Source organism: Pocillopora verrucosa, chromosome 6 (genome assembly GCF_036669915.1).
Source record: "Pocillopora verrucosa isolate sample1 chromosome 6, ASM3666991v2, whole genome shotgun sequence".
Classification (NCBI taxonomy): Eukaryota; Metazoa; Cnidaria; class Anthozoa; order Scleractinia; family Pocilloporidae; genus Pocillopora; species Pocillopora verrucosa.
The window spans coordinates 21,181,131-21,203,159 of record NC_089317.1 but is presented as its reverse complement, the minus strand read 5'-3'; the positions used below and the strand labels follow the sequence as shown (position 1 = coordinate 21,203,159).

The window sequence follows — 22,029 nt, the reverse complement described above, 5'->3', positions numbered from 1 at the left end:
ACCAAAACAAAAGTGAAATGTGGGATACAATTCGAAAGCGTGTACCGTGGGGCCAGATGCTATGGGTGAGGTCGAGAGAGTTTCAAAGCATTATTAGCATATGCTTTACTGAGTTTATCGCGAAAGCAATAAACCTCCTTATAAACATATTTCTTAAAGTTTCGTTGTCGAGGAACTGACTATGAGCTTTCTTTTTGAAAGCAACACCTATCAGTAGTTGCTTTTTTGAGAGCAACACCTATCAGTATTTCATCTGAATATGAGAAGTCTCCGTAGACACTTAAGTGATCTCTGCGAGTTGATCGAATCTATCCCCTTTGCTTTCAACAACATCATTTGATTGGTGACGTTCCTTATTTCCATTTTTCCTTTACTGTTCAGCAAATCAACTTAACCATTCACATCCTGTTAACATGGAAATTCTACTAAAATGTCGATACATCTCAAGTAAACAGGTATAAGAAAAGACAAACTGACCATTTGGAAGTAGCTGTCTTAGGCCCAATTCAGACGCCGTGCCGAATTTAAAACACGACAGAAAGAAGCACGGCATCTGAATCAAATTTTTTTAATTAAGTTCGGCAAAGCAACTAAGTTCGACAGACTGAGCCGTGCTACATGACTCTGGCACGACAGTGATTCAGACGTCATACCACTACCATGCCAAACAAAATTCATAAATTATACTAATGTATGTCGGTGGAATTGCGTTACCGCGGGGGAGTCACGAGAATAATTCCCCTTCAAGGGGCATGCGGTGTGGTTGCTTCAGTAAATGCTGAATATCGCACGGTATTAGGCTGACGTTTGAATCAGAATCGTGCTTTTGCCGTGCTATAGTCGAACCTAATTGCACGGCAGAAGCACGACGTCAGAACTGGGCCTTAATCCTTCAACTCTCAAGATCTCATTAGTAATTCTCCTTACTGTCTACCATACTGTTCTTGTGATGTTAGTTTTGAGAATTTGGTATTGGATCAATTAAGAATCCTCTAACTGATATTTTTCTTTATTCTCATCACTTTTCTGCTTGATATTTTATTGACATCGTAAGGAGAAATTCTGTCTTTGTCACTTATAGGAGTTAAAGGGTTAACCCTTTCATTCATGCCTGCGTACCTTTATCTCCCGGGGAGCCAGGAGGCCCTGGAGGTCCTTGTGCTCCATCCTTTCCACTCGGCCCCGGCTCTCCATCATTTCCACGAGCTCCTGGACCGCCAACTGGACCAGGGTCCCCTGGGGACCCAGGGGTACCAATTCCAGGTGGGCCAACATCACCCTTACTTCCTGCAATAAAATGATATCCGTACAGAGAGTCAAAACCAGGCTTTGTACACTATTATGTTTTTTTTTTTACTTTCTCTTGGACCTTGCATTTCCAAATACCCATTAACAGTTAATTAACTTCCCTTGAGAAAAAAAAAAAACCCACTCACAGATAGCTAACTTCCTTCGAGAAGACTTCCAGCTAACCAAGTTACCCTTTTCGTACTAAGCAGAATATAGAGTTCCAACCGAAAGATCAGTGCTTATGTCAAGAGACCGACATGAAATGAGTTATGCTTTGCCAGTGTACCCTTCAACACTCTCTTTAAAATTCTCCGAGTCGGGCTTTAGCAATATGTGAGAATAATTTCCCTTCCCTTTTGTTTGTTTTCATTCATATCACCACTTTCTTCTGGTCTTATGCATGCTCGCATTCAATTTTCGATCAAAATAAAAGTTATAATCGATCCTGGATGTCGCGAATGTTAACACCATCAACTTGGTATAAATCAGACCAGTTAATAGTACTTTTTCGAATGCCTACTAGCTGCAATATAGCTCGGAGATGAATGGCAACGATTATTCATCTTCAAGCAGAACAAGATGTTGTTTGAGTTTAACCTCTGTTAAAAAGCGAATTTTGATGCGTAAGAAATCTGGCTATTAGCTAGTTTGGTATGTACTGGAACAATTATTCTGTAAAGCAGAGGCAACCGGATGATAGGTATCTCATCGCTTCGCTTTTCGGTAAATACCTTTTACCCCCCCCCCCCCCCCCCTGTGGAAAATAATTGTTCAATAGCTCCCTTCAAGAAGTGAGGGAACTATTTGGCGGGAGGATTATAAACCCTAGATTTCTTCTTGACAAGAGCGAAGACCGTACTGGCTATCTCGCAGTGACATCAAGAGCGAATAATTAAATCTGGTGGTACAAATCTACTACGGATAAGTTTCCAATTTCGGCCAATCTGGCGTTGATAAACACAATGAATGGTACTTTGCGTTGTTTCTCACCTTGTGCGCCTCTGTCTCCGACGGCTCCCCGTGGCCCTTGTTCTCCAGGTGGGCCCGCGGGTCCTCTCTGGCCTTTAGGGCCCTCTTTCCCTGCAGGTCCTCTGAGTCCTGGTTCCCCTTTGTCTCCTGATGTTCCCGGTACACCGGGCGTACCAGCTTGTCCAGGTTCACCGGGTGCACCATCAGGCCCTGGGTCACCACGGGGACCAATATCTCCCGCTTCTCCATCAATACCATCTTCACCTTTGGGACAGAAAAATGAACTTATCATCAACACTGAGAAGAAGGGACCCTTATCAAAAACAAGTCGCTTTTTTCTTTTCACAAGATGCCTTTCATAGTTAACCATCAGTTTGCTCTTTGGACACCCTAACCAAAGCAATATAACAAATAATTTCTTTCTTTCTTTCGGTTGTCCCAGGGCTCTTTTTGCTTTCTGAAATGATGTTTTTGTAACACTCACTGCTTATGCCTGAGGCATAATTTCCATTGAAATGTGAGGTCCAAAGCCAAATATTTCTCCTCGCAAAGTTTGCAAAGTACTGGCCATTTCTTGCACATAGCCCACACAGTTTTAAGAATTTCTGTTATAAAGTGACTTAACATTTACATGTCGACTTAACACATTAAAAAGAGCAAGAAGCCGCACATTTTTTTTAATGAGAAAAAAATTCCTTAGCATTAAGAGGAACGTTGATGTACGACAGTTACCATTTCTTCCTGGTGGCCCAGGAGGGCCGCGATCTCCCTTGTCGCCTTTATCTCCAGGTATTACTGTTGCATTTGATTTTCCCGGTGGACCTTGTTCTCCTTTCATACCCAAGTCTCCCTTTACGCCTGGGAAGCCTTGTCTGCCTGGTGGACCCTCATCACCCTTTGGACCTGCAGAGCAACAAATATAAAACTTCACATGTTAGTTTACCTGCTTATGGATTACCACTGAACTTTAATCAATGCGCAGGTGATGATATGGTTGCGTACCCATTGCGCAGCCGAACATCGCATTATATCTAACGCCACAGTCAACCCAAATGGAAAAATTGCAAATACCACCCGAATGAAAACTTCTTACGAACCGAGCGCGAGGGCCGCACTGGGGAGTGTTAGCCCGAAGTCGTGACAGTTAGGAACGAACACTGCGGGGTCCGTGCAAAAACTAACGAGGGCCAACATTCCCCAGTAGGGGTCGAGTGAGCGGGGTTAGTAACTAGTTCTTTATATGTCACTTGGATAAAACATGGCTTAAGACCATTTCCTTGGGAACGGTCCGTATGGCAAAAATATGGACCAAGTAAGGACCAATCAGAACGCTCGAATTTTCCTCAGGACCACCTTGCCATTTTACAAAAGTCATTATTCATAATTGTTGAGGCCAAGTCAAGAATTGAAGTAATGCCCAGTGCAGCCGTTCTTAGGAAGGTCAGACAATGCTCTACACAACAAGCGGCTGCAAAGGAGTACAGCGAGGTAATATGCTAAAGGGAACTGTCGCTCACAAACCTTCTACGCCCTGCGGCCCTGAAATTCCTTCTGTTCCTTGACTGCCCTTATCGCCTTGATCGCCACGGCCTCCTGGGATTCCTGGAAGTCCCTTCTCTCCGATATTTCCGGGCTCACCAACCTCTCCTTTCAATCCTGGGGGCCCCTCGACACCTTTTGGACCGGCAGCTCCTTCTTTTCCTTTCTCTCCAGGGTTTCCAACATCGCCGTCGTTTCCTGGGTCTCCGTCTCTTCCTGGTGGTCCTGGTTCACCCTTTTGTCCGGGCTGACCTACAATAACAATGAAATCATTGAACTTTGCAGAACATAAACCCAAGCTGAGACGTAAATAGGGGCCTGGAGAGTGTAAGACTGCCAGGAAAAAAAAAAGTTGAGAGTTCAAAGACCGCTCAGGAACAACGCTCAACAACGTTTACAACATTTGCAACAACATTACAAAATAGGTAATTTAGTATTATCAAGAGTTCGCTGTGACGAAGGGCTAACGCTCGAAAAGTCAGCTTTGAAACTCTTTACGGTGGCAAATTTAAGTTATCAACTCAGTTGATAATACCTAATTACCCTGTTATACTCTCCCACCGACGCAGCAACACATTTTCTTTAAAAACTTACCCCTTTTAACATTACAAAATAGTTAGCCTTGACACAGCAGTCAACGTGATTTAGGCAAAGTCAAGGTTAAAGTGAAAAAGCTCACACTTTGCTGGCTGCTTAATCAATTTATAACTAATATTTTGAGTTCTGAATGTGAGAAAAAAACCGTGGCTGTGCACCAAACTCTCCTGGCGGAGCCCTTTCCAAGAAGTATGCATTATGGTGACAAAGGGCAAATGTTCAAAATGTAAGTCGATCTCCTTACACTCTGAAGCTGAAAAGCAAAACCAGAACCTGTGTTATTTTGCTGTCTTTCCTCGCATACCTTGAGGCCCTTCTTTCCCTGAAGGACCACGTGGTCCGACTACAGCATCACCCTTGGCTCCTCTATCTCCTGGGAATCCTCGAGGTCCTGTCTGGCCTGGCGCTCCTGATTATGAAAAGTGCATGCGAATGACATTGTACAGAGAACTATAACAAATTCCACTTCTACAAAGCTATGAAAGTAAGTAACTCTTATTGGCAGAGTTTAAGTCCGGTCTGTACGTTACCAACCACGTATTACCCTTTGATGTAAAGCCACGTGATTTGAGCTTTGGCCATAAATCGAGAGAGAAAAGTTAAGTCCGGTAAATAATTTTTAGGCATGCCATATGGCTTTTAAATAACTGAAAAATATGGGTTATGAGTTAAAATTGCCGCTTGAGCATTACCACGTCTCAACAAATAATTAACAGAACAAAAGATTGAAAAAAAAAACCAAACCAAACAAAAAACAAAAACTGTCAGTTACCGTTCAAAATTTTGGCAAAAGTACAGGACAAACTTATGTCGCTGACCACCGCGTGGCTGGATCTCAAATTTTAGAGGTTCATGCGACATCTCAGCACTTAATACTGGGGCAATCAAGGATAGAGAGACATCAATAATATTTTATAGATACATCTTTCTCGCTTAAACTTCAGACCACAATTATAAAAACGTTAAAACTTGTTTCATGACTACCGTACACCGTGAGGGCAACTTAAGTTGATAGTTTGTCGCCCAAATTCATATCTAGTCTCCATGGCAGACAAAACAGTTGGAGTTTGAAACATTGGTCAACATTAGAAGATGTTTTTCGTCTTGTCACGAGCGTGGGACAAAGAAAAAATTCTGAGTCCCTATGAGGAATCGAACCTGAGGCCTTCAGATTCCGCGCTCCGATGCTCGACCACTGAGCCACGGTGAGCGAGGTTTTTTACGGAATTCATTTGACACGCGATCTGCATACTGCTAAGATCAGCAACGTTGATAGAGTCATGTTTGTAAATAGATTAAGAGAGATGGTAAGTTGGTCAACATTATTCGCGTGATATCGCAAATGAATCCACGTTACAGTACAAACCTGGACTGCCAGCCTGGCCGTTACTCCCCTTTTCACCAGGTTCCCCTTTCAGACCATCGCTACCCCGCTCGCCTCTTTCTCCGGGGTCCCCTTGGGCTCCATTTTTACCGGGACTACCGGGTGACCCAGGGTTACCGAGAGGCCCAATGTCTCCCTTCTCTCCCTTACCACCATCGCTACCTGGAGGACCATCAGCGCCAAGGGCACCTTTGTCACCTGTGGCTCCTGTGTCACCTGCAACATGACGACAATGAAGAATTTAAAATGCGCATTCTTTGTCAATCTTTCACACCATAACACATTCTCTTCACTAATCTCTACACCACCATTTCCTGAGGAGCTGAAAAGGAGAATTTGTATAAACCTTTACACCCTAAGATCAGAATACATTTTCTCCTTACTGTTCACCACACATTTCCTTAGGTGCTGATGATGAGAATTTGTTTAACAATCAGGAGCTCCTTCGGTTGATGATCATTTTCTCTATTCTTGTGGTCTAAATGTTTGATTCAGGGGTGAATAAGTAAGGAGAGATTGGATACTGGTCACTCTGAGGGATCAAAGGGTTGACAGTCAAGAGCTTCTTTGGATGGTGATCATTTCCTTTATTCTCAAGACCTTATTATGTGATTCAGGGGTGATGGTATAGGGAGAAATTCGATGTATGGACAACTGATTTGCAGTAAAAAAAAAAAAAATCAAACACCTTTAACCCTTTAACTCCCAGAAGTCATTAACATGTAACTTCTCCTTACAATAACCAAACATTATCCAGCAAAACAGGTCTTGAGAATATTCAAACTTATCAGGTCAAAGTAGTTATTTCCATCCGACACCAAATTCTTGTAACTTATTTACAAGAAAATGTGTCGCAGCTAGAAGGGAGAATTAACAATCAGATCTTGGGAGTTAAGGTTTAAAGCACTGACATCAAAAGAATAGTAATATGTTAAAAACTACGAAGTGGCAAAAGCTTGAGAAAAATGTAGCAAAAATAAGGGTTGTGGTTGGTTTTCAGTAAATGGCATGGTCAAGTATAACGGCTATTTAAAAAGTAGTAAGGAGACTTATTTAAGGAGAGGATCAAATTTACACTTTCCAATCCAGGGAGAGAACAATAAGTAAGTTATTCCTACAATGTCATCATATTGTCAAGCAGAAAGGTGACGAGAAGGGTAAATTGCTTGATCAAGCATCAACTTATCAATGCTAGAATAAATGGCAAACAACGAGGAGACTTGATACCGAAATATTGGGAAAGAAGGCGTTAAGGTTTCACAGAATAGACCCATTATATAAATGAAACAGTACAGTACCTTTGGGACCTGGTGGTCCGTTGGGACCTTGAGGACCAGGAGGTCCCGGCGGCCCTGGAATTCCATCTCCCTTCTCTCCTGTCATTCCTATTTCTCCTTGCTGTCCTTTCTGGCCAATTTCTCCTTGTGGTCCTGGATCTCCTTTATCTCCCTCTTGACCTGGGGAGCCTGTGGCACCTGGCTCGCCTTTTTCGCCCTTCGTCATGTTCTTAAGTTGTCCTAAGTTAAGACAATCTCCTGTGTGTGAAAAAAACGAAAACGCCCACGGCTTCTTGAGCGTCTTGATAACTAGTAAAGTGAATGCTAAATTTTTAACCCATAAGAACAGTGCAACTTTTTAAGAGAATACACACAGAAGCCTTGCAAGTTTCTGCCAGATGGAAGGTGTCCATAGAAATAAGGTTGTAGTAAATTATTCAGTGATAGAAAGCTTGACTTTTCGGTCAAGCGCCAACGTGTACAACGGCTACTTATTCAACTGCTCTTTTGTCATGTGTAAGCTCTCTTTCCCATTGCGAGGGGGCTTCGAATTTCATCATCGAATGGTTTCGTATTAAATAGATGTGTCAGAAATGTCGCCAAAGGACAGACCAAAGGAGCCGCAAGCACGTTTACTCCAGCATCGTATCTCTAATTTGTCGCGAAATTCTTCCTCGAAACGAAACTTCAATCACGTATACTTCCGAAACGGGACATCTTCCAATCGTAAAATTTTGCAAGTAAGCTACTTCTGTCAACAATTATCTTAAACATGTGAAAAAATTAAAGTATCCTGAAAAACAAAAAACATTTATCACTTTGTACAACATTCAAAGGGAGTTGGACATGAATTTAGATCTAGTAATTTCCCCTAAAAAGTGTCTGCCAAATACAGATTTTGGGTCACAGAAGGGCTCGATGTTAGTGTCTCTCTGATTAATAGAGGTGTCTATTGAAATAGGAGTTTTTCTCACAGTAACAGACTACAAAATCAAGACTTTGTCCGCCTGAAATTGGGTCTGCTAATCACATATCTCAGTGTTGTCTTTTTTTCCGACTGTCCAATAAATGAGAGTATTTGTTGTGTAGTGGTTGTTTTGCCTATTCATAAAAATCTTTTTATCATTCAACTTGGCAGTAACTTCACAGCAGCAGCAGCAACTTAATAGTATTTGCAATTTACTGTCCTACTGACATGGAATGAATGTTAAGAGTAAGATAAACACATAGAGAAAAACAAATTGTTGAGTGACTCTTCCAATTTATCCTGATTTAAGTTCGCTCTGTAAGTGTGAATTAATTGTATTGCAATTGAAATTGATGCAATATCAGAAAAGAGGAAAAGTAACAAATCTCTCATTAGGAAACAGAAATATCAGCCGCACCTTTTTCGCCCTTAGCCCCCAAATCTCCTTTATCGCCTTTTTCACCATCTTTCCCTTTAGGCCCATTTACAACCTCTCCTGGCTCTCCTTTCATTCCTTTTTCTCCCCTCTGACCTGTCTCGCCAGTTTTCCCATCCTTTCCATCCAAGCCTTTCTCACCCTGAAACAATCAAGCGGGGAGAAAACAAAATAGATCAACACAATCCTCATACTTGATTGAACTTATTAATTAACCCTTTACACCCTAACATCAGTATGTATATTCTCCATACAGTTCTCTGTACATTTCCAAAGAAGCTGACCAGGAGGGTTTGTTTAACAATCAGGAGTTTATCACTTTAGTTGGTGATCATCTCATCTATTCTCATGACTTTTCACGTTTGATTCAGGGTTGATATAGTAAGGAGAAATTAGATGCTAGTCACTCTTAGAGTTTAAAGGGTTAATGAATTGTAGCAGTGAGTGAAGGCAAGGGTCACTACAACAATCTTCTGCTGACACAATCAAATCCACTTCGCAAAATGAGAAAAGGAGCGTGGAGGCGTTAACCTGGGATGTGTTGGTTGTTATCTACCTTCACTCCGGTTTTATGTGGAAAATAAGAAATTTAATACTGCCTATTCACAGTACAGGAATGAAATTGAAAAAGTAAAGACGAAGAAAAAAAACGAAAACGGGATATTAAGTGTAGTCATCCATCCAAGTAGTAATAACAGTCAGTAGGGCTTAACTTCAGTGACAAGCAGAAGTACTTGGTTAAACAAGCACGTGGCTAGTTTCCACTTCTGAGCACGATGGCCAATTTATTAACGTGGTCTGCCACAGGCATCCCATATATTAAGGGAAAAAGTTACATCTAAAAGGCCTAGTGAACACTGAACAAATTTCTGAACTTACAAGTACTTAAAACACACTTTGAAGCCTTTCATATTCCAAATATCCTCATCTACAATGTCTGTAAAAACTTTGAAACTTTTACAAAACAAAGCAAAATATTTCATGATCGAGCGAATGAAGGCAGACTGGAGGACGAAAGAAGAAGAAACACATCAGCCAATTACAACTAAGCACAATGCTTCATGTGACAACAAATCCACTTGAACGTATTGCTTGAAGGAGGCAAGCAGTAAATAACCATAACATTGCAATCCACAATGGGAAGTGACTACATCATGGGATTAACAAATTGTACTTCGAGACAAGTGTTTTCACCACAATGAATAATAGCAACCATTTTTTTTAATATGAAAAGGACAAACCTTAAGTCCGCGAGGTCCGGTAGACCCCTTGGGTCCAGGTGGCCCTTGTGCTCCTTCTGCTCCTGGAGGACCCTGATCACCAGAGATACCCTCCACACCCGGTTTTCCTTTCTCCCCTTTGTCCCCTACCACTCTGATAACCTCTCCCTTTTCACCTTTAGGCCCAGGAGCTCCAGCTTCGCCAGGATCACCTTGCAGACCCTACAAGTCAAAGAGAACATTTACTCTATGCGATATTGAATAATCATGCATGATATTCAGGCCGTGAACTGTTGCTAATTATTAAAACAGGCAATTCATAAGGTCCCACACATGTATCACACATCTTTAAACTCAGCAATCTTTCACACCTGTTACTATTTTTAGAGAAAATTTCCTTTCCACAATCAAAAAGTCAAGAAAACTGCAACAATGTTGAAACACAAAGTTCTTATCTTTTATATTTGTGACACCCACACAACCAAACATGCTAATTAGAGTGACAGATCCTATTGATGAAAAACTACTTTCAGAATTTTGCAGTATTATTAGTATAGGTATAACCTAATTTTGAGTGCAATTTGGTGTTGATTGAGTAAATTTTTTGAGGACAGTAAAACTGTATGAGCACATAGGGTGAGTGCAATTTGTAGTCTTTGAAAATTTAAAAGTGCACACCAAATTACACAATAAATCATGTTGGTACTTGTTAATAATTTATGTGAAAAAAGCATCACAGAAAGTCAATACGGACAAAAATTTTGACAGTATGTGCAACCTTTTTGCAATTTGCACTTGTGTTACATGAAAAATACAATTGTTTCAGCCAATCAGATGGGCTTAACCTTGTCATGTGTATTATTACAACTATATTACTCCTCTCAATGTTCTGACTGATCAGAAATAAGACCTGGTCAAGCTAAAATCTGCTGAGCAGATCAACCCATCTGAAATGATTTTGAGCTGTACAGATATAAGCCCATAAATGCACCACTTACTGGTTCTCCGTCACGTCCACTGCGTCCTTGAGGTCCAGGAGCCCCTGGGTCACCTTGAGGTCCAGGGTCGCCTGGTGACCCTGAGGTACCACTTGGCCCTTGGGGGCCACTTTCACCATCTTCTCCTGAAGGACCTTGGGGGCCCTCTGGACAGTCACCACAAGCTTCACCTTTGGGACCTTGGGACCCCTTTGGGCCATCTTCTCCTTGAGACCCTGGTGGTCCTCGATTACCTTTTTCTCCCGGGGGACCATTTTCGCTATCACCTTGGAGAGCAAAACATTTTGTTTTAAACAAAATTTCTCATTTCTCTCTTTTTGATTGCTGAATGTTTTCTGGCTTGCTAGATGTTTTGTTAGTGCATTTGGGAATTAGTTTCCAACTCTGTGGTTGTGGTTGGTTCCAAAAGTTAAAGCTCTTAGCTACTCCAGGCATCCAATCTTGCTTCAAAAACATTCTTATGACATCAGGTTAAAATTAAAATTTGATACCTCAGAAAACTATTCAATAACTACTCAATTCAATTTCACTCTCAAAGTTTCCAGGCAACATTACTTTTAATCAAAACTATAAAGAAAATTTTTGAACATGATTGGTTATCACCAGCCCAAAAATAGGAGTGTGTGTGTCATGCTTGAAGTTGGACAGTAAAATAAGAAAGTTGATATGTCATGCCTGTATTAGTACATGGTCGCACTGTTGTAACTGTTGTTTTTTGAAAACAATAAAAAAACACATAACCAATGTCTAGTTTCTTTTTCAAATTTTGTCATTGTTTTGATCAACTGGTAACAGGACTTTGTGTCATCCAATTCTGTCTGTAATCATATTTACCATTAAAAAATCTTGACTTTGTTCATCACTTGTATGATTACAGACCATATTCGACCCTAAACCCTATTACCATTATTAATTATTACCTTGTGGGCCTGGAAATCCTTGTTCTCCCTTGTCTCCTTTCTCTCCTCTTTGTCCACGTTCTCCATCCATGCCTTGACCTCCCATGACAGTGATTCCACGTGGTCCTTTATCCCCCTTTGGACCTGGCAAGCCCCGGGGCCCTGGATTACCAGTAGCACCCTTCATCCCAGGATTGCCTAATCACAAAATTCCATATCTTATTATCATTTTTCTACCTGTTTACAGTTTTATTGAAGCAAACTCTACAAGCAACTGATCTGAATTAATCACTTTTAATCTCTGGCATTTGTTAACCTTTCCAAGCTTTAATTTTTTTAACTTAGAATTAGAGAAACTGGAAGGCTGATCACGTTTGGATCATTAACATTTACAAGTTTCCAGCTGTTTGGAAAGATCATCTGTTAGAGCACTGTGCATTTCATATATTTTCTCAGTTAAACTAAAATTAAGGGACAAATAAAATAATAACATACAAAGTTAACTATACATTAACCCTTTACACCCTAAAATCAGTATGGGTATTCTCTATACTGTTCTCCAAACATTTCCTAAGGTGCTGACGAGGAGAATTTGTTTAACCAGTAGCTTCTCTAGTTAGTGATAATTTACTGATTGATTCAAAGGTGATATTGTAGGAAGAAATAAGATGGCAGCCACTCTTAGGGGTTCCCTTTGTCTGCACCTATGGAAATGTTTGGATAACTGTATGGAGAATATGCATACTGATGTAAGGGTAGAAAGGGTTAAGGAATGAAGATGACATGGTAGTACTAGCCAGCCAAATCAATATTACAACTGATGGAAATTTTTAAGTACTGTAACCTAAGTGTCTGCTGGCAGCGGAGCTACAGCAACAATTTTTTTAAGTAATCATTTTAATCTTTATTACCAGGAAGTCCCAATCCTCCTGGAGGTCCAGTAGGTCCTGGGTCACCCTGTGTTCCTTGTGGTCCAGGTGGTCCTGGAGGGCCTGTGGCACCAGGATTTCCTATGTCACCTTTTGGTCCTCCTGCACCTGGAAAACCGGGAGGCCCTGTGTCACCCTTGGGGCCATCAGGGCCTGGTGGTCCAACTCCTTCAGGTCCCTAAAGAAGACAACTTTATTAATTTCATGCTGATAAGTTTCAATCAATAGACCGTCATCTACAGTCTCTCTGGTTTTATGTGGAAAATACGAAATGTAAAATTACACAAATGAAATCAAAAACAAAGAAAAGAAAAAAAAGTCAACAGCATGGGATATTATGTGTGGTCACCGTTCCAAGAAGTAAACCCGCCAACAGGGCTTAACTTCAGTGAGAAGCAGGAGTACATGGCTAACATGGCTAACTTCCACATTTGACTATGATGAAAATCAAACAAATTTTTAATATGGGCTGCCACAGGCATCCCCAAGTAATTAGTGGTAATAAGGTTTGACCAAAGGACATCATTTCTCTCTCCATGCACATCTTTTTAGGATGGACACCTCTAAAACACATTGGGACACCAGGAATCAGCACCAACCTTTCAAATTCTCAAGTCAGTCATTATAAATTTAACTCTCAGGGGTTAAAACTTACTCTGTCTCCTCTGTCTCCTTTCAAGCCTGGTTCTCCAGGATCACCAGAATTTCCTGTTGCCCCTCTTTCTCCAAGAGGACCTTCATCTCCTGGTGTACCAGGAGGTCCCTGTGATGTTAAAAACCAAAGTGTACAAAATCTTGTTAATAATTTACACTTAAACTATCAACAACATTTTATTTCCTATGGAGGAAAAAAATAAATGGCATGCAGGAAAGATAGCCCCAACCCATGTAAAGAAGGAAAAAAAAAAAGGATCCAGGGACAACTGACGAGAGAGACTCATAGACTCTTGTCACAATGATTTTATCAACATGGTAAACAAAGTATCAACAAAGTATTTCCAAACACAATTTAATTTCTCTTGGAGTAGAAAAATGTATGGGCAGGCAAAAGAAGGCTGTTGTCCATGCAAAAAAGAAGGCAATTCATAAAACATTGTGAAAAAGTATTAATAGACTTTGGTCACAAAAACTATTTTTTTGTTAAAACTAACTTGACAAAGAATTGTTGAGAAGGGAAGTATGTTTATAGTGGAAGGATTTCCAATTACAGTTATTGCCTAAGAACTATTAGTACATTAACCCTTTACACCCTAACATCAGCATGCATATTCTCCACAGTGTTCTTAATATATTCCTAAAGGCAATGACAAGGAGAATTTAGTTAAAAATCAAGAGCTGTTCAAGATTGTGATCATTTCCTTGATTCTCATAAGCCTTTATGCAGTATTCAATAGCAATACTCAATGAGAAATTAGATTCTTTTTATCCACAAGGATTTAAGGGTTAAAAGGTAACAGAAAAAAAGAAACAAAAAAAACAATAACACAATCTCTAACCTGTGGACCATCTTCTCCTGGAGCTCCTCTTGTACCAGTCTCTCCCTAAAATATCAATGACACTCTTTATACTTTAATGTACTTAAACACCCCCAACTCTAATCAATATGCATATTATCTGTACTGTCCTCATTACATTTCCTGAGGTGCTGATAAGGAGAATTTGTTTAATAATCAAGAGCTTTTTTAATTGGTGATCATTTCTTTCACTTTTGGGACCTAAATGTGTGATTCAGGGGTGATATCACAGGGAAAAATTATATGCTAGTCACTCTTTGAGGCTAAAGGGTTAATTAAGAGCCAAAAGGTAATTATTTTGGGCAAAGTAACTGGCAACTTGTCATCGAGTAGCTGGCAGAACTCTTGCGGTCATGGGCTTATTTTGAAACCCTTGAATAGACAAAAAAAAAATTCATATAGATTGGGATGGGTTTAAAAAAAAGTTAATCCATAACTTTGTAGATTTAGATGTTTCAATTAGTCTTCTTCAAATTTAACCTTCAAGGCCGGGTTTTAATGATCACATGAGGTTTGAGTCACCAGAGGATAGAAAGAAATGACTAACATGACAAAAAAGAGGGTACAGTTGAACCTGTATTTAGTGGTCACTTACAGGGAATGGCAGGGTGACTGCTTAATACAAGTTCCACAGAATAGGGGTATTCATGACAAAAAATAATAACTTTTAAAAAAATGTCACTTTATGCCATAATTGTCCAGTGAACTTGCTCAAAAATACTACTAACATTAATTTCTGGATTTAAATATGGATCAAATTTTACCTGAAAGATTATTCTTAGTTTATTTGTCTGAGTAGACCTGTTTAAAGTAACCATTCAATACAGGTGGAAGAAAATACACAAAGGCCTTTTGGACTCTTTAAAGGGTGACTGCTCAATAGAAGTGAAAATTACAGTAGTTAAGAAGTACAAATGTTGGAACTTTGTAAACAAGTGCTTAATACAGGGCAATTGCTTAATTTGGAGCTGCTCAATACAGGTTTGACTGTAGTTTGATTTGAAATCACTGAGAGGTCTAGACTTGTTATAAGTAGTGAGGGTAATATTACAAAATATTGAGCAAATTTAAGGAAAAGTTACACGAGGTTTGAGTCCAAAAAAATACAAACAATAAAATTGACATAACAGTCAAATAAATTTTGAACTCAGGATTCTATAATTTTATACCAATTCTTGATTTCTATTATTGAAGATATTTACCTGTTCTCCCTTTTGACCAGGGTCTCCTTGTGGCCCAGTAGGTCCTTGGATACCTTCGGGACCCTAAAGAGGAGTTGAGTCAGAAATTTCATGTCAAAGATGCAATAATAACTAAAATGTGTAAATATTCAGTAGGTACAAACTTGCATCATGGTTTCAACGATGAGGCACAGCCTCTCTTAACCCTGTAACTCCCAAGATCTCATTAGCAATTCTTCTTACTATCTCCCATACAGTTCTTGTGATGTTGGTTTGGAGAATTTGGTATTGGATCATCTTATAATCTCCTACCTGATATTTTTCTTTTTTCTCATCACTTGTCTGCTTGATATTGTATTGATATTGTAAAGAGAAATTCTCTCTTGGTCACTCATGGGAGTTAAAGGGTTATGAGTCAACTGGGTATCAATAAGTTTAAACTGTGGTAATTGACACACTTGTGTATTTAGTATTATTGGCGACAGAAAGAATACATCTGTACTTCTAATGCAGCATTTGATCATGACCTGGCTTTTTGCTGAAGAGCATGCAATTGCATCAGTTTGGAGTAACCTGAATCAAGTGCTAGCAGAAACGTGCACCTAAGTTTAATTTGCCACATATAGAGAGGTCACGAAATAAAAAAAAAAATCCTACTAATTTTATTAAAGATGAGGAAAAATAAACAAATTACACAAATAGTACACTAACAGGGTTGGATGGTCCTCTTTCTCCTTTCTCTCCTCTGCTACCAGACTGGCCCTAGAAATTTAAAATAAAAAAATTGCCCTCTCTGTAATTTTAAGGGATATTATCTCAAGTATCTCTCCATGCAGCCTCTAGCAGTAAGTGATATCCGGTTGTAGTGATTTTGTTTGACTGATTCAAAAATGGGGTCTCCAACACGTAACAGTAGGTGCAAAATGACCATGTTTCTTAACAACCTCGCCTATTCAATACACAAGATCTTAAGTATTATTCAGTAGTATGTCACTTGCCATGTAATTTCAATCTCTGATTATTAAATTTTTTGGTAGCCAAACCTTGCCAACAGTTTAATGGAATTGCACCACGATTGAAGCTCAAAACAAACCTGAGCAGATTTTGGGATGATTTGACAACCATTTGAAAACGCAGTGGCTATAGCTCCTTTAGTTTAGTTAGAATTGCCACTTTAAATACATGTACATTGTTTCAAGTGACCATGTTGTTTACTTCCAAGCCTGAAAATCTTTTCTCAGTAGTAAAGTAATGCTTACCGGTTCACCTTTGTCTCCCTTGATCCCCTGGAATTAAAAAAGAAATCATTCTACTTTATTTAACTGTCTTTAGAAAAAATGAAACTTTCAGATGGTAGAAGAGTTAATTCTTGAAATGAACTATCATACTTAAGAAAGAATAAAACATTAAAGCATGGTGGTGGAAATGTAAATCAGCATTACAGTCAAGCAAATTAATCTATGAATAAAGGGGGTAAGTTTCTAAAGAAACTGTGTTGCTGCTTCTGTGGGAGGGTATAGCAGGGTAATTTAGTATTATCAACTAAGCTGCTAACATAAATTGGCCTCCGTAAAGAGTTTAAAAGCTGACATTTTGAGTGACAGCTGTTCATAGGAGCGATTGACATAGGACTAATGCTCAAAATGTCAGGTTTTAAATTCTTTACAATGGCCAATTTACGTTATCAACTCAGTTGATAATTATAAATAACCAAACTAATCTATGGTCTGAAGATGCAGCAAATGAATAACTCCTTGCACCAAAGATAGTTTAAAGGTCAAAACAGTTGCAAGTTTACAGTTGAAATGGAAGTTACTGGTTTACTGCATGTAATAATTAAAAATGCCAGAAAATGATAGATTCAGTGAGCTACTAGAATATGGAAAGAACTTTGAAAGTTAAATACTTTGAAAGTGATTCTAATGTGCATCATTAAATAAATTTTGTCCACTTAACCATTATTTTTAAGACACATCAGATGACAAGTTGTTAAACCAAAGGCCTCTGCAAGAATTGCTCTGTATGTACACATTTCTAAAACTAAATACTGCCAGTTGTAAGCAATTTGGCTGCCATATCAAATGGAAAAAAAATCTGGCCATATTATCAATTCACGGCAAGAGTTACTCAAGATGGCAACTTGTATTCAGTTGTCCAGCAGCAAGCAGTACATTTTACGATAACTTAGTGCTCCTGGTCCATGGTCTAAAGCTGACAATAACGACTTTTGAGCATTGAAAACAATTCACAAGAATTCTCATATATTAATTTATTCCTTCAGCCATATCCAGATAACCTTAATGAGTATGAATAGAAACTAAATTCTGTTGCAGAGTTTAATGTTCACATAAACTGAAAGTTATTGATACTGAATGTTTGCTAAGAACTATGGGATTTTTTCATAAAAAAAAAAAAACAAAAACATCATCATGGCTTCCAGTGATGATCACATGTAACATGCCTGTTTTCAACTGTTTATTAAATCGTTGTTAATCCTATACATCCTGCGTTGAAGTTTGTTCAAAACATCACACAGAGCTGCTCACCGTTATTCATGTTTTCCAAATTTCCATTGCACTCTGTACCCATCTTGTACTTCAACAATTTTTCATTAAGTGTTCCTCAATCTTGAGATTGTCAATTTTAAGATTGCAATTGAGAAAACAAAGTAAATAATCACCAACCTTTACTGTGATTACAGTGAGGTTTGATGCTATAATTTCTTTGATGTTCATTGGTTTTCCCTTTTCTCCTTTCACACCTGGTTCACCCATCTTTCCCTTTGCTCCTTGTTTTGCAATCCCCTGATTTCCCTACAGCAACAACCAAATAAAAACTGTTTAAGTACCATCAATTAGACAAGTGTTTCAATTGTAGCCGTGTAGTGGGTGCATCTTTTAACTTGTAAAGCACTGCTTAACTGCTTGTTATCTTAATACAAACAACTATCATAGTACCCATAACTAAAATTTGTATCTCTTCAAATTGGTTGACTTCTAGCAGGAACATGCAAAACAACAACCCGTAACTAAAATATGTTTACTTAGTATCTCCCTTCAAATTGATTCACTTCTAGCAAAAACAGGATAGTCAAGAGAATATACCACGAAACTACTCAAGTCCTACACTTCAAAATATTTAATTGTCACAAGCAAGGGAAAAAAGGAAAAGTTCTGATTCCCTGTAGGGAATCAAACTTGAGACCTTTCCACATCTATGCTCTTCACAAGTGAGCTATAGACTGAGACTTTATGGTGACCTAGGCTATTCTGAGGTTTGTATATGTATGAACACTGTATGTGATGATTAGTATATGCAACAAAGTCTGTTTCTTAATTTTTAGCAAGATAGACTCACCTTTTCTCCCTTTGCTCCATCAGGGCCTGGTGGTCCAGGTTCCCCTTTCTCTCCGGGTGGTCCCTGGCCACCTTGCGATCCTCTGTCCCCGCGCTCTCCCTATAAACAATTGTTAAGCTGCATTTATGACATCCATTTTGAAATCAATGGTTTTTCTTACAATCTGATGGCTCCAATTGGTGCAATTTATTCATGAATCTAGCCATTTTTAGCTCCAAGTTGCATCTTTTTCCCAGTCAGTTAGAAATCTTTACTAAAACACATCAACCAATCTGAATTTGAGGTTTGTTTAAAGTAACAAATCAAATTTTCCAAACCAGCTCAGTGCTGAATCAATAAAATATTTGTAAAAACTGAAAAAACCTGTATTTGAGTGACTGAATTTTGCAATTTAAAAATGGACATGATAAAGTGGTAATTGAAAATCATACTGTCTTGTGGTTTCAAATCAAACTAGCCCTGTGTACATGTTTGATTTTGAAATCAAGTATATGATTTCAGACCAAATTACACTTCACTCAATTAAATTACCATAATAATTAATCAATATTTACAATATCAATAATTTTCTTGAATATGTTATCATACCTGGCAAGTTTGATTTTCTGCCTATAGTTATAATGTTTAACTTTGAATAGATGAAAAACTTTTTGAAAGTGCAAAAATTTTTATCAAAAAAAGGAGAGTATCTGTCAGTAACAATGCATCATCTTCCTATGCAAGAAAGAGTTAGATAAAAAATACTCACAGCATCTCCTCTTTCTCCTGGAGGTCCTGTATCTCCCTTTGAAAAGAAGAGAAAAAGGTTGCAAATGAGTTTTCAAAACATCATACAGTATTCCTAGATACAATTTTAACCCAGGATTATCACTAACCACCTTTCAAATGACCGGCAAATGGGCTTAAATGACTCTCGCAAAAATTTAATTAAATTCTGGGGGGTGTAATCTTGTCATAGACAGGCATTCCACCCGGGGGTAGGAGGGGGCAAGTAAAACATGTAGCTAAACATCCAGGATAGGCCTCCTTGCTTGTAAGATGACTTTGTCTTCGTTACCCTTCAACTCCCACTAGTGACAAAAACAGAATTTCTCTATACAACCTCTATACAACATCAAGAAGACAAGTGATGAGAATATAGCAAAATATCAATTAGACGATTATCAGTTGATCCATTACCACATTCTCCAAAAGCACACAGTTGTAACCCCAAATTAAAATACGCCGTGCAATTAAAATACTTTGTGCAAAGACCTCTCTAGGTGACATGCCACAAACTTGGAATCTGCATAGTTTTAGTTTAAATAATTTTGTGTACATATTTTGTGTTTATTTGCTTATATGGCTTATTTATTCATTTTTGTATACCACTCTTTTTCTTGTATATTTAGGAATCAGGTTGTTAAAACCATTAGACTGGTAAAACATTGTCTCTATTTTATTACACACCCCATAGGAATTTTATGACCTACAGTAAGGGAGGATTAGTAAATGAGATCTTGCGAGTGAAAGGGTTAATCATGGGATATACTTGTACCTTAGCTCCAACAACATCAGTGGCTGATGAACCTTTTTCACCTTTCATTCCTACATTGCCAGGCAAGCCCTGGGGACCAACAAGAAAAACACCTCAAAATTGTAGAAAAAAAATGTATTCTTTAGTAATAACTAATGACGTCACATGAGTATAAATGTATGTCTCAAACAATAAACCTGGAAGGACAATTCAGAAGAGATGCATGGAAATAGAAAGTCAAGTTTCTAGAGAACTGTGAGTAACACAATTTGTTCTTAATGATATCACTCCAAATTGAAACCAATGTTTTTCTGTAATTTTTAGCTCATCCAACAATCCACTCTATTGGTGTGAATGCATTTTGTTTAGTAGAAAACATTTAGTTTCTTGTTCATTTGACATACTCTCCTCCAATATTGCTTCTACTTAACAAATAAAATATCTGCCTCAAGGACCACAATGCAATTTGACTTGTTGGTTGATACTTACCAAGCCTCAAATTGTACTGACAATCAACTTTCTGTAAAATTGTGGTGAGCTATGGTTTTGTCCAAGTCTTTACCATGAAATTCTGTAAGTAGCACTTAAAAACATACTTATGATGAAACCGTCTGGAGGTTTTTATTTAAAAATAATATAAGTACCGTGTTTCCTTTGGGTCCTGGGTTTCCAGGGTTTCCTGGGATACCTCGCTCTCCCTGTTGCCAGATAGAATTGGAAGTGAATGAGTATCAGAAGTCTTGGGGTAAAATTACATTTAGAGGATGGGTTTCAATCGAAAGCCTATTGACATGCACCTGTTTTTTTTCTCTCTCTCTCTCTTTTTTCTTAACAAAAACCTACCATATCATACTCAGTCTAAATAACTCAAAGATACATGTCCATCTAAAACTGTGTGAGTCAAGGCCATTAGTTTGTCAAACCAAGAAATTGACTAAGTATACTGCTTCTAACAAATACCAACTTTAGACTATATGCAGTTTACTATAACTGCAGTCCAACTTGTGTTGAGTGATCACGCATGGGATAACACAGGTTGGACTGGGGTTGCCGTTGACCATTTAATACAGGTTTCACAGATTAGGGGTATTACAAAAAGTGTTATAACATAGCTGGTAAATTTGTCTAATCAAATTCAATAGTATGCTTGCCTGTTCATGACTTGTATGCAAACTTGTCTGATCAGGGAATATTATGTTACTTAATGCACTACATACCTTTGTTCCATTACAGCCTGGGTCTCCCATCATACCACGAGGACCATCCTCACCGGGTATACCCTATAAATAAACAAAATGATTAAATAACCATTAAATGTGGCTAAATGTATTTAATCAAAGTTAGAATTAAGACATAACTGTGCTTCACTCTGAGGTGATAAATCTTTGCAGGATAGTCAGGGGGTCCTACCTATGGATTAAAAACTTTTACAGTTCTCTGTTTGCTATTCAGCTATTTTTACGTGTGATGACTCTCACATACTTGCGTTATGTCTTCCCTCTCTTTCACTTATGAATACTAATTAATTCTTGTTCCTCATACATATCAATAGTGTAATGGTGAGTAATGGTGGCCGGCACCCTTCTGCGCTCTCACACATTTTCCAACTCCTTCCTAGCACTTAACTATTAGTGATGATTTTCAGAGTCATAACTATGGTAGTGGACAGTAAGCAAGCAAAAACATGATTTAATCAACAAGGAAACTTTGAAAGTAAATCCCAATGTTTTCCAGCTTTGAATTTATGGTTTAATATTCCATATAAATGTTCTCTGAGGTTTGACAGAACTTACTGGATTTCCATTTGCTCCTGGAAAACCTGGTTGACCAACTCGTCCCTATTGGACAAAAGAGGGAAATGAACACATAATTATCTGGTGTTACTTGTCAAAGCTTAACATTCATGAAAATATTTGTGCAATTAAAACTTTCACCCTGAGGAATGACCAAAAAGAA

The 22,029-nt window shown here is 38.6% G+C and overlaps 1 protein-coding gene across 1 annotated transcript in view; it reads right to left on the bottom strand.

The window, feature by feature from the left end:
• The window catches only part of LOC131776321 (collagen alpha-5(IV) chain), a 37,976-nt gene that overhangs the window by 8,165 nt on the left and 7,782 nt on the right, over window positions 1–22,029 (bottom strand). Inside the window, exons 7-30 of the mRNA XM_059092484.2 lie at window positions 21,867–21,911; window positions 21,291–21,353; window positions 20,718–20,771; window positions 20,095–20,163; window positions 19,306–19,341; window positions 18,558–18,656; window positions 17,885–18,013; window positions 16,460–16,486; window positions 15,912–15,962; window positions 15,222–15,284; window positions 14,002–14,046; window positions 13,161–13,268; window positions 12,488–12,683; window positions 11,598–11,774; window positions 10,678–10,943; window positions 9,701–9,901; window positions 8,442–8,601; window positions 7,078–7,314; window positions 5,762–5,995; window positions 4,700–4,804; window positions 3,781–4,050; window positions 2,992–3,162; window positions 2,281–2,523; window positions 1,120–1,287 (exon numbers count right to left, since the gene is read on the bottom strand). Coding sequence (XP_058948467.2) covers window positions 1,120–1,287; window positions 2,281–2,523; window positions 2,992–3,162; window positions 3,781–4,050; window positions 4,700–4,804; window positions 5,762–5,995; window positions 7,078–7,314; window positions 8,442–8,601; window positions 9,701–9,901; window positions 10,678–10,943; window positions 11,598–11,774; window positions 12,488–12,683; window positions 13,161–13,268; window positions 14,002–14,046; window positions 15,222–15,284; window positions 15,912–15,962; window positions 16,460–16,486; window positions 17,885–18,013; window positions 18,558–18,656; window positions 19,306–19,341; window positions 20,095–20,163; window positions 20,718–20,771; window positions 21,291–21,353; window positions 21,867–21,911 — 3,217 coding nt within the window. The remainder of the gene's footprint in view (window positions 1–1,119; window positions 1,288–2,280; window positions 2,524–2,991; window positions 3,163–3,780; window positions 4,051–4,699; window positions 4,805–5,761; window positions 5,996–7,077; window positions 7,315–8,441; window positions 8,602–9,700; window positions 9,902–10,677; window positions 10,944–11,597; window positions 11,775–12,487; window positions 12,684–13,160; window positions 13,269–14,001; window positions 14,047–15,221; window positions 15,285–15,911; window positions 15,963–16,459; window positions 16,487–17,884; window positions 18,014–18,557; window positions 18,657–19,305; window positions 19,342–20,094; window positions 20,164–20,717; window positions 20,772–21,290; window positions 21,354–21,866; window positions 21,912–22,029) is intronic.